The sequence below is a fragment of the Spinacia oleracea genome, chromosome 3 (assembly GCF_020520425.1).
Source record: "Spinacia oleracea cultivar Varoflay chromosome 3, BTI_SOV_V1, whole genome shotgun sequence".
In the NCBI taxonomy this organism is placed as follows: Eukaryota; Viridiplantae; Streptophyta; class Magnoliopsida; order Caryophyllales; family Amaranthaceae; genus Spinacia; species Spinacia oleracea.
In genome coordinates this window covers 108,979,971-108,996,326 of record NC_079489.1, presented here as the reverse complement: position 1 = coordinate 108,996,326, position 16,356 = coordinate 108,979,971, and the positions used below count along the sequence as shown (strand labels likewise).

Genomic DNA, 16,356 nt, shown 5'->3' with positions numbered 1-16,356 from the left:
TCTAGGTCGGGAGCTCGCACCAGTAACCCTAGGCATACTGAATGCGGTACAGATCCTCGGCTAGGCGATGGTAATGCCCTTTCCTCGCATTCACTAACCAGGTCCCGTCAACTTCCGTACCGTCCGGACCAGCGATGTCGGACTTATCACTGAAATGAGGAGCAAGCCTCCCATGAGGATCAGCCTCCTCCCATCTCCTCAGAAAAAGGGGCGAACAATAAATCGACCAGTAATACCGGCCCCATGGCTCGACTCAGCACGAGCTTCCTCCCCCGAACGCTCTTCAGCTTCGACCTCGGGAGAAACTTCCCTCGGCCTCTCCAAAGAGACCCTATTTTCTTCTCCCTTATTGGAAGAAGATACCACACCGGATTTCTTTTTCCACCTTCCCCCAGCCATGGCAAAAACTCCAAAGTCTAGAGTGCTGAAGAGCAAAGAAATGTGTAACAAGAAAAAGAAAGAGAAACTTGGAAACAAATTACCTTCCCTGAAGCGGAAATCGCCAACAAATCGAATGGAGTAAGGATCCAAAGTAGATTCTCAGTGAATTTACAAAGATCTGGAGAAAACTCTCAAGGAAACCACCGGAGTACTATGGAAACTTTGAAGGACTTTTAGCGAAAAAAGTTTGGAACAGTGAATCAAGACTGGTATTTACAGGCCATGATTCGAAAAACCGCCAAAGTTCCACTTTATTCCAATCCGCACGATCAAAGACACATCCGAAGAGTTTCCTGGACACCTGTCCCACTGATGCACGGATTCAAATGTTCCTTTTTGAAAAAAGAGAGGGAACTTTTGGACTTCTGTTACATGGAAACCCACCCATTTAACTCTAAATGGACCGGGTCTGGGGGTCATATTGTTTGGGCTCCCAATTGGACATCAACTAGGCCAGCAGTCCAAACCCAATGGCTCAACACAACAACATAAAACCCTACTTGGCTATTCAACCACCAACAAGGCCCAAGGCCCAAACAGTAATACATGACCTATGGGCACATTTATTTCACAAACATTATAAATAGGCCGCCAAGGCTCACACCTCAAGGTACGTCCAATTTTTCCTTAAGACTACTCTCTAAAGATCTCTCTCTAGAATCCGAGCATTGTTCTTACTTAGGCATCGGAGAGGCTTTCCTCGGAAACACCCCAGAGGCTAGTGACATTGTCATTGTGCAGGTTGAAGGAAATATGTCCTTCACCCAAGGTGCATTAAGTATTGTTGTGGGGGTTATCCAATCAGTTGATGACGAAGAGGTTTCCGGTAGCCTGCGACACGATCTCCGCTCCGACCTGCAAAACAAGAATGAATATTCCCTCCGATGCTTAAGTAAGTAAGGGTTTTTAGAGAGAGAAAGTAGAGAGAAGGCAAAGCAATTAATATATGTGGTTGTTTTGTGATTGTAACCCTTTTTCCTTGGGAATTGAGGCTTTATATAGTACTAGGTTTAGGGGAGAATAACCTAATATTCCCTCATATGATTGGCTGAGGTAGGAGGAGAGGACAAATGTCCTTTCCCCCTTACATTTATTGGCCTATTAGGACATAACTGGGCTTTTTGGGCTTTTGTGCCATCATAAGGTATTTACCAAGTATGCCATTTATGTATAGACATGAATACATACATTTATTCGTATATGAATACAAATACGTATACTCTTTGCTTACATAGATGAGGACATACACTCCTGGTGATCAGACGAAAGGTTGCTTACGGGGCATAATACGTGCCACGTGTCGTATCTTTATTGGTACAAGCTGGCATGGTAATTTTTCCCACAACATTTGCCCCTCAAGAAGGGCATTTCTGGAAACAATCTTTCACATATCGCTTCTTGACTCTTGATATTCAGATACACTTTTGGACATGTGGTGAGATGGTGACAAGTGTCACTTTTTCTCTTTTTTGCCCTTCTCTATATATAGGGGGAGGTAAATTCTCATTTTTACGATTCATTTTCACAGAGCTCAAGACAGGCGATTTCCGGCGAAGATCAACCACCAGTAGGCGATTTCCGGTCGCCGCAAGACTCAATCTGTTCTTCATCAGACTCAATCTGTTCTTCACTAATCTCTTCTCAGATCCTTTAAGGTTAGTTCTTTACCTATTTTACATGTTTTTTGTCATATGGTCGTCACTTATTATTTTCGATTGATGAATGGGCGGCACCTTAGTACTAGATAAGTGTTTATCGGGTTAATGAGGCGTTCAGGCCGCCCGTCGTAGCTTGGGCGGACGCCCACTCACGTCTTTTACTTCATTGTTAGTCACCCCTAAGTCGTGCTCTGTTCACTATGTAGAAGGCATGGGAAGAACTAAGCAGACGGCGGATCCTACTCGCCTGCGTTTGCGAGAGGGGGCGGCTACACCTCCTATGGAGAGATATTCTTCCACTGACCCGGCAGTAGACGAGGAATATGCCGATCTCTTTCAAGAGATCGATGAATATTCCGAGGTAGAGGAAGAACAAACCGCAAGCTCTTCTTAGCGTACAACGAGCCGGGAAGTCGGGGAGCCGAGCGTAGCTCCATTGCCTTTGGTTGCTGAGGAGTAGGAGGCTGCTCCAGTGCAAGTTAGGCCAAGAGGCCGGGAAGAAGCTCATCTTCTTCCTTCGGAGATCCATCCAGATATTGGCTGGATGAGATGGCTGGAGAAGCATGGGGCCAATATGAGAGACGGCCTCTGCGTGGGTGAGGGATACCAGATGCGAGTGTCGGCTGGCTTGGACTCGACGGTCAGTCTGCTGGCCGAGGGAGAGTTTCCCGTTTATGTCACCGCCATTAAGCTTGGCATGAGGTTCCCTCCACATCCCTTTGTTGTGGAGGTTCTGAATGGGTTCAACATTGGGGTAGCTCAACTGACCCCAAATTCCTAGGCAGATGTATTCGGCTACATCGCCAAATGCACGCTGAACAATGTGCAGTCGTCCTTCAATGCATTCTTGCATCTGGTTTCCATCTCCCGTTCCCCTAATGCCGTCGAGGGGTGGTTCAATCTGAGTAGCCGAGGCACGTACCAAACTGTGGTGGGTAAGCTCAGCAAATGGCACATGTGGAGGAAGAGATGGGTCATGTTTCACACTGACGACCAGGAGATGTACGATAGAATGAGCCGCTGGAGTCGCACGGCTAATTATATGGAGCATGACGAGGCTCTCCCGCCCCTTACCGCGGACGAGTGGGATCATATAATGGTGTTGTTTAAGGCCAACACCTATCATCTGACTACCGACAAGACATTTCATGTGCCGGCTGAGTGGTTGCCGCACATAAGCCAGTTACGGGATGAAGCGTTTTTAGCTGTTGTCGGTTTAGGGTATTCTATGTCTAAAGGTAGAGTTTTAGAATATGCGCTGTCTGACTTTGTTCCATTCTTTCTCTAACCATTATTTCTTTTTGTGTGCAGAGGAAGGAATGAGTAAGCTATCTGAAACGGATAAAGGCAAAGGTGATGTGACGGACTGGATGGCCGACATCTATGAGGCCAAAATGAAGAATGCCAAGGCCGAGTTTGAGGAGAAGGTGAGCACCAAACCTTTTGATCTTTCCATTTCGTCCTTTTTATGAATTAAAGACATTCGTCCAAAATTAATGACGAGCGTCCTTTGTTGGTGACGAGCCACTACTTTAAGAGTGGCTTGTGATCACTAAGGTACGCCTTGTCATTTATTTTTGGACGGGCGTCCCTTTTTGGTGACGAGCCACTACTTAGAGAGTGGCTTGTGATCACTAAGGTACGCCTCAGTCATTTATTTTTGGACGGGAGTCCCTTTTGGTGACGAGCCACTACTTAGGGAGTGGCTTGCGATCACTAAGGTACGCCTCGTCATTTATTTTTGGACGGGCGTCTTTTTTGGTGACGAGCCACTACCTAGAGAGTGGCTTTTGATCACTAAGGTACGCCTTGTCATTTATTTTTGGACGGGCGTCCTTTTTAGTGACGAGCCACTACTTAGAGAGTGGCTTGTGATCACTATGGTACGCCTCGTCGTTTATTTTTAGACAGCCGTCCTTTTTGGTGACGAGCCACTACTTAGAGAGTGGCTTTTGATCACTAAGGTACGCCTCGTCATTTATTTTTGGACGGGCGTCCTTTTTGGTGATGAGCCACTACTTTGAGAGTTACTTGTGATCTATCAAATTTCTGACTTTGATTTGTATTCTTTGTTAGCCAGCGAAGGATGCGGCCAAGGCGACGGCGAGGGCGAAAAGGACCACTCTTTCGAAGCTGAAGAAGAGGTCGGTGCCGGCTGACTCGGAGACCCCGAGCAACTTTAAGAAGCCTCGGCCCAGACCACGTCGTCCAGCAAAGAAGGAGGAGTCACAGGCCGCTGAGGGTGGTCAGCTTGTTGAGGACGAGAAAGCAGTGGACAAGCCTTCCTCGGTTGTGGACTTGGTGTCTAAATCGAAGTCGGGTGGGCACCAAACTGAGCCGGCGGATCCTTTAGCTGGAATCCCGGCTAACGTCCGTTCACAAATCCCCGCGAAGGTGGCCTGCCGAGCTAGGTCATCGGGTGGTAAGTTTTACTCGAACGTCGTACAGACGTATCAAGCCTTATCTGGCAGTTCTTCTTACTCTCTTCGTCATCCTAAGGCCATTGTTTTTCCTATAGCTAAAGAAGACAAAGGGAAGGAAGCAGCTCTGGCGGAGGACGAGCATATCCCCTCCACTCCTCACTATTCATCAAGGGAATGGGCGGCCATATGCCGCAAGGTTCTTAAGGCCGTCCCAAAAGAATATGTCGCTTCTCCTCCTAGTCGTCGGACAGACGCTCAGTTTGGTGCCATCCAAGCCAGCTTACTTGACGTGAGTTTGTGTCTATCGATTAATTTATATATACGTATATGTTTTTTGGTCTGTTTACTAACATATAAATCTTTTTATAGTTGTTCTGCCTCATGGAATTTTGCAAAAATTGGAAGACCCACACGGATGAGGAGCACAAAGCTCAGGTGGCTGAGTCCGTTCATCATGGTGATTATGCTTTCAAGTCAATTGAGGAGGTTCGCTTGGAAATGCAGACGACCATAGATCTTCAGGCGAAGGAGGTGGCGTCATTAAGATCCGATAAGGCAGAGCTGCTAAAAACGATTTTGAAGCAAGACACGGACATAATGGAGAATGTGGAGAAAGGCAAGAGGGCCGCGGCAAAAATATTGATGCTCCAAAACCAACTTCAAGAGTATCCTCAAATCAAGGAAGCAGCCGGCCAAGCTTAGCGACTTCAAGGAGAACTGGAAACTGCGAGGTCGCAGGTTCGCACCTTGCGAGAGCGTCTCCACGAGTCCTGGGAGAGCAGGCTGTGAAGGATGCCATCAAGCATGCCTGGGAGAACCACATGGAGGAGTATGACCTCGCGTGGTTTTAGCGGCCTTTAGACCACAGTGTTGCTGTGTTGGCCGCTAAGCGTCTCGGTCAGCCGCCCCCGGAGCTTGTGCCTTCTGATGACGAGGACGATGCTGCCGCCCCCTGATTTGCTGCCTCCTGCTTTTATAAACAGTTCTTTTTTAGTGTTCTTATGCCTGAGGGCAAAAAAAATTTCTATTTCTTTGTTTTGCGCCGCTGGCGTGTGTACTATTGTGCCTGCTGAGCACACAACAATTTCATTTTTTCTACTTTTGCACGCCTAACTATGGGCGTTGTTTTATGAATAGGGTTGTTCATTGCTTCTTTATCTCGTGTTTAACTGTTTTTCGCACTTTGGTTTTTCTTGTCAATGGTGCTTCCAATCAATAGGTATGTGTTTATGCCAAATTTCGTCCAGGGGCGACTTTTGGCTAGGGTCGACACTAACTAAGCAATGAACGAATAAAGCAAGTAAAGAGACACGACACAGAGAAGTGTTGACGCGGAAAACCCAGGAATAAGGTAAAAAACCGCGGACAGCTATGAGGCTATCAATCCACTAAGTATCTTCTGTAATTTGTATGAACGTTTATGCTTAATCAAAATAACTAATACAAGGAATTCCTTTCAAGTACGAATGTAAAATAATGCTTGAGTATTGAGAGCTTTTGTTCACTTGTGCCTTGTTTGTCATCGTTCTTTCCCTTTTATACGCGAGTCACCTAGCTTTGTTGGTTGGGAGAATCCCTAGAAGATAGGGATTTCTCATTAGCCATTGCCCATGATCTTCTCCCAGCTTCAACCACTTCCGTGATCTTTGAATGGTTCTTCTGACTTTATTCTTTCATTGTGACGGCGCAATATAACTTGGGCTCTGGGCCTGGCTCTTGACCTATGTCTGTTTATTCCATCGTCGAACGTCGCTGGTCCTTTGTTGCCAGTCCACTGTCGCTTGTGCTTCGTCGCTTGGTGTCACGTCCGACACGTCTTCCTTGCACGGAATTTACCTGTGACATGACAAAACCTGGTCGACACGACATGATCAAACGTCAGAGCAGTTATGTCGTTAGTAAAAAAAGCGGGATAACAGTTTGCCCCCAATTGTGAATTTGTGGAGTCACGCGGAGAAAAAGAAACAATTTGATTTCAAAAAACAAACCGCTCGCAACTGCCTAGATCGTGGGAATAAACCGTTCAAAATTCTAAAGCAATAAATGTGAGGGGGTCGAAAAAGCACGAGGCTAATGCGTGACCTCGTCCCTCGTGGGCGTGACGTTTCTTTTTGTCAAATCAAGTGTAATTGGATTTCCTGTGAGTTTACACCCAATTGACTAGTAATATAGGAGTCTCCATTCAGTTTTTAACGACAATGAGAAAAAACTGACAAAACCCGGTTATCGTGACATAAAGGGAGTGCAATTATGTTTGACCACGACGGCCGTAGGTTCCCTTGTGATCCCTGGTGTGGGGATCTCTCAACGTACACCCGCTAGGTAGAGATTGAGGGTTCGGGGGACTGTAACTACCGAGAGGAGTACTCGCTCTTCGATAACTCCAGAGGCAGGATATCCTTTTTAGCTCAGCATAAATAATTGAAGGGACATGCGTTAACTATTAAACTAATCTAAATTGATTTTAACAATATGCAACACATAATACTAGATCGATCGTGATTATCTTGTTCAGATTGATTTAAGGGACCTAGCATGATAGTTCAATTTCCCAAGATATTATCTTTATTAGGCATGATAGAACAATCAGATTTAATAGTTTAACAGTGTTATAAAAGGGCGAGGAAAGCGATTAAATCATACGAAGGGACACATTACGACGCACCCTTGAGAGGTGCGTCACGGTTCTCAGAAAACTAACCACTTTGGCTTTGCTATTTCTCCTTTTATTTAACGAATCTCAAGTTTCCGGGCTTAATTCTTCAGCTACAAGGGACAGGATACGTTCTGTTAGATTTTTGGATCGATTGCGACAGAACGCGGGATCAATTTCGCAGCGTGAGGCTTAGGCTTAGGGGTTGGAGTCAATACTCAGAATATGAATTGTGTGTTGTGTTCACGTCGAAGTTGGGGCTGTATTTATAGGGAAGAATTCGTGGAAAGATAGAATTGTAGAGCTCTAATCCAAGATGAATTAGGAGAAAACACGTACCCAGGTAATTTCAGCGCCTAGAGCCAGGTGTTGAAAATAGGGTCTGGCCGTATTTCCTTGTCAGTTTTGGACTCGTGGAATACGAAGTCTTTGAGACTTATCCGAGTCTTTTAGCGCGTATTAACTTTATGACGGAATGCGTCTGGGCCCGTTATGAACTCTAGGCTCGTTAGGATTTTAATTAATACGTAACTCTTTATTTTCGAATTATACTAGGAATAGGATTCCTCTTGCAAATTCTATCTCTTTTAGGATTTATGTTGGAGTGCAACACCTAATTCTGACAGGTTTCTATCTTTTATGTCTTGCCACTTTTAGCAACTACCCGTTACGGCAGTTACTATTTTTAGCAGGTTTCTATAAATAGCAGGTTCGGGTGAAATGAAAAGGGTGATCGAGATTCGTTATTTTATAGGAGATGCGTTAACAAGTGGAGATTTATGTTCTCATCATCGAACCTACCCTTTCGGGAATGGGGACAAAAGTAGGTGTCTATAATAAATACTAATCTACGACATGCAATAAGTTCGTCACACAGCAAATTTTCGAAAAAAGTTCCAGATCTAAAAACAAGAGAGAGAAAAAAGGAGAAAAGGAAGAACGAGGAGTTGATTTCCGCACTGAGATCGTCCGAATTCAGGTAAAATCCGCTCATTTCTTTTGATTTTCCTGTAGAATTTCATAGGAAAGATGGTTGGATCTAAAACGATTGCAGTTAAGGAGAAAGAGGGGACCGGATCTGGCCGGGTTAAGTCTCTCAACCCATTTTACTCTATTGTGGACAATCCGGCGACTTTTATTAAGCTCGGTGGCTTACCGCCGTCAGCGGAGGTGAAAATCCCTGGCCAAGAAGAGGAAGCGCTTCACTGTCCCGCGGGTTATGTCGTCATATACGAATATCCGTTTGGAATTTGCTTTAAGTTTCCTTTCACGCCTTTAGCTAGGTCGTTCATGGAGGTTTTCCACTTAAGTCCAGGTCAGATAATGCCCCAGATCTGGCGGATTTTTGCCCTGGTGCAGGGGGTTACTTCCGGTTGGTCGGTGCCGTTTGATCTGGCGGATCTCATGTACTCTTACGACCTGACGATGAAGGAACAACACCGCTACACTTTGGTTACGAAGAAGGGAAAAAAGAATCTGGGTATTGGTCTGGCGGTAAACGATAGAGGGTGGCAGAGTCGTTTCGTTTATGTCGACAAAGAGTCGTTGGGGGAAGTAGGAAAAATTTTGGTCGAGGGGTGGACGACGGAAGGTACAGTTGGTTCTGTTTTCTAGCTTTTGGTGTTTTACTGAATATTGCCTTACTTAGCTTTGTTTTGCAGTTGTCAAATCGTCGCTGGCTGAGTTGAACGCGGATTCGCACGACAAATACGTCAAGTTTTTGGGTTACTCTATAGAGGATAGATCGTTCACCCGTGACGATGGCTGTTTAGAGGTTCAAGAGGCGAGTCAGTCAGGCGGCGTCGACGAGGAGGAGGAGGTAGAAGAAGAATCGGGTCAACTGACTCGTCGTCGAAAAAGGTTGGATTTTCTCGAGGAAGTAGTGGCAAACTCGTTGTCTACCGAAGGAGAAGTAGGCGACATGGCTAACAATTCAGGTATTTGGTGTTTGTTTAGTTTTGGCCTTTGCTTTTTGTTTTGGGTAGTGTTTGAACTTGGTATTTTTGTTATGTTTTGTATTGGGTGAAGAGCACACTTTATCGTCCAAGCCGGTGTCGAGGATGTCTCAAAGCGAGATACAAGAGCGTGCGAGGAAGCAATTAAGGTCGTCTTCGACTTCTGGTGGGCAAAGTATGACGATTGTTCCTCGTTTTTCTTCGATAGGTTCGTCAGCTGAGACACCTGTCGTCATAGGAGTCGAAGGCTTTCATCCAATTGCTTCGTCGTCGCCTCCAAAGCCGTTCAAGGCATCATCTGCTGCTGTGGACATTGGTAAGGTTTCTACTGCGTCGGCCAAGAAGTGTCCTGCCGAGAAGAGTTCTGTCGAGGATACGGTTATCTCCCTTCCCCCACACTTCTTGGGCGACGGTGTGACGGCTGTTATTTGGCCCTACGCTGATCGTTTGATTTTACCCACGACGTACCAGCGATATCATGAGGTGGATCCTCTTCCTGTCGCGTCGGACGCCGCTGAGCTAAGCTTGCGGGTGAGCTTTATTTTATTTTCGTTCGTCGTGTGTAAAATGTGTGTTATGTTAATTTGTTTTGGCATGGTTCTTGCGCAGGCGTCTCAACCTGCTTTGGCTGTGCGCAGGCAGTGTTCGCTGTTGTGCGACGAGCTGTCTAATGCTGAAAAGCAGGTGGCGGCGACGAAGAAGGCGGCTGCGTCGTGGGAGGCTAAATGGAAGGTTGCTGAGAAGAAGGCGGTCGATCTTGCTGCGGTGGTTAAGGCGAAGAATGAGCAGCTGAGGGGTTAGGACGGGCAAATTACCGACGCGACTAAGGAGTTGGAGAAAGTGAAAGGGGAATTGGCCTCGACCACGGAGGAGTTAGAGGGGTTGAGGAGTTTGTATGACGCCCTGCAGGAGGAGGCCAAAGATGTCGAGGCTTTGGCTATATGGAGGACGAGGGCGCAAATGATGTATTCTTGCATGATTGGGGAGACCAGTATTTGGCCATGTCAGAAGGAGGTGGATGACTTTCTGGCTAATGGTGGCACCATGGTTGACTTGTCGGTGCCTGTGGTGGATACGAAAGAGTTGGCGAAGACTTATCGGTGGAGAATGCTCCCGTTTCGGGGCAGGAGGGGGAGGTGTCAGCCGTGCAGCATGAAGGGGAAGCTTCTGTCGTCGCTCCTCAAGGCGAGGCGTTGGAGGAAGCGTCGGTGGAGGTATCGGTCGTGGCTGACGTTATTGTGCCCCCAGAGCAGGAGCCGGAGCAGGAGATTTTGGCCCCTACCCAAGAAGAAGGAGTGTAATAGTCTGTAGTTTGGATATTTTCTGTTGGTTTTTGTTTTTTTTTTTTTAATTTCTTTACTCGTCGTCGATGGCGATGACGAGGTGCTTTGGATAATATGTGTTTGTGTGTGTTTGGTTTGTACTTTGAAAGTCGTGGCCTTATGGATCGCGCAGTTTGTTTATCGTATGACAAGTGTGTTTTGTGTTTCAATCGTGTTTTTTCTTGCGATTTTCTTATAGTGTTCTGGGTTTTTTGTTGCGTGCGGCGTAACAGGCGTTTACAAATGGTAGATAATGAATCGACAGAATTGCGTGTATGTAAAGCAGTACCTGTGTTACTTTGTTTATTTGTCGTTGCTCATGGTTTACTTTGTGTCCAATATAGTCGTTTGTGGTCGGAGTTCGTTGTCCGTCGTGCGTTCTGCAAAAGGAAAACATGGGTTGCTAGGAGGATTGGCCGTTAGGGATGCCAACGGCCCTCCGACGCTTAAGTCAGTAATGATTTTGAATGAAAATAAAGCGATAAAAAATAAATAAAAGATAGAAACGACAGGGTGACGATTGATAAAATTGGACACGACGGGTGTTCAAAAGTGATAAAGTTTATGGTGGGTGGCGTTCCAGCTTTGGGGGACCGACTTGCCGTCTTTGGTGACGAGTCTGTATGCCCCCTTTCCGACGATTTTATCGATCAAGTACGTTCCTTCCCAAGCCGGTGCGAGTTTACCTGCGTTTAGTTCCTTCGTGTTTTGAAATACTTTGCGCAGCACCCAATCGCCTTCCTTGAACATTTTTACTTTGACATTTTTGTTGAAACATTTTTCCACGATCTGTTGCTGCGACGCCATCCTTATCAACGCTGCTTCCCTGAAGTCTTCGGTGTTGTCAAGGTTTTCACTGAGTTCCACGTCGTTTTGCTCTGTGTCGTGAGTCCATATCGTGCACTTGGCAACGTCACTTCGGGGGGCAGTACTGCCTCGCACCCGTAGACGAGTGAGAAGGGAGTCTGCCCCGTCGCCATCCTAGGCGTCGTCCTATTGGCCCATAGGATGGATGGCAGCTCTTCTGCCCATCGTCATTTCTTGTCGTCCAAGCGCTTTTTTAGTGATGCGATGATTGTCTTATTACTGGACTCCGCTTATCCGTTGGCTTGGGGGTATCTTGGCGTCGACGTCTTTAGCTCGATGTTCCATGTCTTGCAGAAAGCCCTGGTCTTGTCGCTGATGAACTGTGACCCGTTGTCGCATATAATTTCTGATGGTATTCCGAACCTGCATATTATGTTAGTCCATATAAACGCACATACTTCTTTCTCTTTTACTTGTTGGAACGCGCATGCTTCTATCCATTTAGAAAAGTAATCTATTAGAGCTAACATGAAGACCTTCTGTCCTGGGGCGACGGGTAGTTTATCGACGATGTCCATTCCCCATTTCATGAAAGGCCACGGTGTCAAAGTGGGATGTAAGAATTCAGATGGTTTATGTGTCATACATGGGTGTCGTTGGCACTTGTCGCACTTAGTTACGTACCTCATGGCGTCTTTAAGCATAGCTGGCCAATAGTACCCGTTCCTTTTGATTCTGGTTGACAAGCTTCGTCCTCCTTCGTGTCCGGCGCATTCTCCTTCGTGTTATTGTTTCAGTAATCCTTCCCATTCGACTTTTTCTGCGCATCGCATCAACATTCCGTTTGTCGATTGCTTAAATAACACGTCCTGCAAAATAACATATCGTGAAGCTTTGAAAAGTATCTTTCTGGCTTCGAGCTTGTCGTCGGGTAGGGTTTCGTGTGTTAGGTAATCAAGAATGGGTTTGGTCCAGCTATCCGTGTTTGTGGTTGACATGACGAGGCTAGCATTATGGGGTATGTCTTTTTCGATGGCGGGCGACAGTAGGTGTACTAGTGGTATGGTTGAGAATGGTGATTTTCTGAGTGCGGATCCTAGGTTAGCGAGGGCGTCGGCTTGTGTGTTTAGGTCTCGTGGTACTTGTTTGATGGAGAAGGGTTTAAATTTGGAGGTTAACTTTTTTGCTTTCTCGAGATATAAGGTCATTTTCAGGTCTTTGGCTTCGTAGTCGTCGTTGATTTGGTTGACGATTAGTTGTGAGTCGCTGAAGATGTTGAGTCCGCTTGCTCCCAACTCCCCAGCTAACGTCATCCCGGCGATTAGTGCCTCGTATTCTGCTTCGTTATTTGTCGCTTTGAAGTCGCAGCATATTGCGTGTGCTATCATGTCCCCTTGTGGTGGTTTTAGCACGACGCCTAGACCTGCACCACGAAAGTTAGATGAATCGTCGACGAAGAGTGTCCATGTTTCCTCTACGTTGTTGATGAGTTTGACTTCGTCGTCTGCTATCTTCTCCAAATCGGGGCTGAAGTCTGCCACAAAATCTGCAAGGGCTTGCGACTTTACAGCTGTCCTTGGTTGGTATTTGATGTCGAATCCTCCGAGTGCCATTGTCCATTTCTCCATCCGACCTGTGTTTTTGCGCAAGACGTCATAGAATAGACAACATTTGTCCGACTTCCGAGATATAAAATGATTTAATGCCGCCACCCGTCCTGTTAAGCGTTGTACCTCTTTTATGTTCCTGGGGGATTGGATGTTGATGATTCCTCGTATTTAGTCGGGGCTGGCCTCGATTCCTCGTTGGGTGACGATGTAGCCTAGAAATTTACCTGCCGACACTCCAAAAGAACATTTAGTTGGGTTAAGTTTCATACCGTATTTCCTTAAAATTTCGAACGATTGTCGCAGATGTTCCACGTGGTCGTTCGCCTTCTTTGATTTCACTAGCATGTCGTCTATGTACACCTCCATCGTGTCTCCGAGCTGATCTTTGAACATCCTATTTACCAGTCGTTGGTACGTCGCACCTGCATTTTTAAGACCAAAAGGCATAATTTTATAGCAATAAATTCCTCTATCTGTTACAAAAGAAGTTTTTTCTTGATCCTCTGGGTGCATAAGTATCTGGTTGTATCCTGAATACGCGTCCATGAAGGTGAGTAACTCGTGACCGGCGGTGGCGTCGACCATGGCGTTTATATGTGGTAGTGGGAATGGATCCTTGGGGCATGCTTTGTTGATGTCGGTGAAGTCGATGCACACTCTCCATTTGCCGTTCTTTTTGCCAACGACGACGACGTTTGCTAACCAATCTGGATATTTGACCTCTCTGATCTTCCCCGAGTCAATTAATTTTTTTAACTTCTTCGTCTATGATTTTATTCCTTTCTGGTGCGAACTTTCGTCGTTTCGGTTTTACTGGTTTGAAGTTGGGGTCGACGTTGAGCTTATGGGTGATGACGTCCGGGTTGATTCCTGTCATGTCTTCGTGCGACCAGTCGAAGCAGTCCAAGTTTTCTCTTGGGAACGACACTAGCTGACTTCTGATGTTGTCAGGCAGTGATGCTCCGATCCATACGACTTGGTCTGGTTTCGTCGGGTCTAACGCTACCTCGTCGATCTGTTGATCGTCTGGGTCATCTGTGTTCGACCCGGGTTGTAATTGCTAGATGGAGGATTTTGATGGTTTCAGTGAAGTTTCGTAGCATTTCTTTGCATCTCTTTGCTGCCCTTTGATCTCCATGACCCCCCATTTGGTTGGGAATTTGATTGACTGGTGGTACGTCGAGGGTACTGCTTTCATTTTGTGGATCCACCAGAAATAACATTTACCACTTTGTTGAACGTAGGTGGGTCTGGTAGGTCGCTGCTCGTTGTCGGGTCGGGTTGGGCGGTATGTTCCTTGTTGAATGTCTCCTTCCCTTTGTCGCTCAGCAGTTCCTTCAAATGCCCCCGTTTTAGGAGGAATGCGACCAACTTTTTGAGGGAGATGCACTCCTCGGTTTTGTGACCGTTGTCGCGGTGGAAATCGCACCATTTGCTCATGTCTTTCATGGAATCTGGTCTGTCACTTTTCCGGGGCCACCTGACTGTTCCACCTACATTTTGAAGGGCGTTCACTACGCCTCCGATGTCGACGTTGAAGCCGTATTCAGAGATGTTGGGGTGATCGGCCCGTTCATTCCTGTAAACATTGTTAGTATCATCATATTGATTGACATTTTGTACCTGGTTCTGGCGGTTGTACGGCTGGTGTCGCCAGTTGTTGTTCCTTGGGGTGTACGACCGCCTGTCGCTGCTGCCCCCTGCTGGTCGCTGAGAAGCCATCCGCATAATCCCGTCGTCTTCAATCCGCATCTGGGCAGTGGCTCTCAATCTGACCTCCTCGAAGGTTGCGTAGGGATATTTGGTTATCTCCCGGTACAATTCCGAGTTGGGGATGAGACCTCTTTTGAATGCTTCGATGGCTGTCCTGACATCACAGTTTTTTATACTAATTTTTTCACAATTAAAACGGTTAAAGTAATCGCGTACCGACTCGGTTGGTCCTTGGACCAACCGATAGAGGTCACTCGTTTGTTTCTCCAACTGGCGACTGCTGGCAAATTGCTGGTAGAAGGCGTTGATGGGGTCGGACAGGCAGTAGATGGATCCAGGGGTGATGTTCATGAGCCATTCCAGAGCTGCTCCGTCGAGGGTTCCTCCGAACGATTTGCACATGACGGGTTCGACCAGGTCATAGGGGATGTCGATCTGCCACATTTGATGTTTGTAGACGTTGACGTGTCTGTATGGGTCGGACGTTCCGTCATACAAGGTGGTCCAGGTAGGGAGTCGGAGCTGGTGCGGGACCGTCACCCTGGCGATCGCCTCACAGAATGACGACGCTGCATACCCGTCGATTGGTTTCGTTTCCACAGGTGTGGGTGCCCCTGGCAGCTTGGTCATCAGCTTCAGCATCAGCGCTTCTTCATGTGGGTTTCCATCTTGTTCAGGCGCTTGGTTAAGGGGTCCGGTGTTGCTTCATCTTCCTCTCCATGTGGCTCTTCGCCGTCGGACAGGTCTTCGGAGTCATCAGTCATTTCGAATATCAATTTCTTCGGTTTGGCACCTGGCTTGTAACGTGACTGGTACTTGGTACTTTTCCCAGAGTCGAGCTCCTTCTGGAGGTTTTCAATGGATACCCTTTCTTGGGCCAGCTCTGCTTGGGCCTTCTCGTAAGCTGCTTTCATCTCTGCGAGCGTCATCTCTTTGGTAGACATGGTGTGAAGGGCGATTTTGTGTGAAACCTAGTTAATGTCCCCACAAACGGCGCCAAACGGTTTATGCCAAATTTCGTCTAGGGGCGGCTTTCGGCTAGGGTCGACAATAACTAAGCAATGAACAAATAAAGCAAGTAAAAGAGACACGACACAGAGAAGTGTTGACGCGGAAAACCCAGGAATAAGGTAAAAAACCGCGGGTAGCAATGAGGCTATTGATAAGGTGTTTTTCCGTCGTTGAATAGAAATACACCTCGATCACCAAACAAAATTTATAAAACACCTAAACTACCGACTATATTGACTATAGCGGCAAGCGTAGGGATCGTCCCATAGGAATGGATATGTTTGACTATTCAATCTATGCGTTCACAAGCTAGTTCGGATGGAATTTGAGTTTTGAATTCTAATCTAATGAAAGCTAGAAATGCAAACAAATAAAGAAACTCTAGAGATTTCGGGAATCGGCTATTGAAATCGAATCAAAGGAAGCACAAGGTCCAAACAATCATGAATATGCAACGACATAGCAAATAGGGGAATGAAAACTAATGACGAACCCGCCACCTCTCGGATAGGGAACGCTAAGCGTCTAACCCACGGAAGAGCTTTCGCCTAATCCTAGATTAAACTAACTAGCATATAATAGGAACTATCATTCACTTGCACAAATTAGGCTCACAATGTCTTGCCAAACCTAATCATACATTCCAATCTAATCCAATCGAATAGCATTCGCGACTACTACTCAACTAGTCATGGAAATCCTATCACTAAATCACATTTAATCACAACATCAATCATGAATTTCCCCAAAACTTCTCCAAATT

At 46.4% G+C, this 16,356-nt stretch overlaps 1 protein-coding gene across 1 annotated transcript; it reads right to left on the bottom strand.

Moving 5' to 3' along the window:
* Positions 1-14,063: 14,063 nt before the first annotated feature.
* LOC130469952 (uncharacterized) lies at positions 14,064-15,224 on the bottom strand. The gene is made up of 2 exons (XM_056839496.1): positions 14,824-15,224; positions 14,064-14,736 (listed from the first exon to the last, which is right to left on the bottom strand). The coding sequence occupies exons 1-2, from the start codon at positions 15,222-15,224 to the stop codon at positions 14,064-14,066; spliced, it is 1,074 nt and encodes a 357-aa protein (XP_056695474.1).
* Between the last annotated feature and the right edge of the window lie 1,132 nt (positions 15,225-16,356).

Bases quoted from the DNA above. Each gene is read 5' to 3' on its own strand.
- LOC130469952 (XM_056839496.1), bottom strand. From the start codon at position 15,224: ATGCTGAAGCTGATGACCAAGCTGCCAGGGGCACCCACACCTGTGGAA. The intron at 14,737-14,823 runs GTTGGTCCAAGG...CTGTGATGTCAG, and splicing joins CAAACGAGTGACCTCTATCG to GACAGCCATCGAAGCATTCA.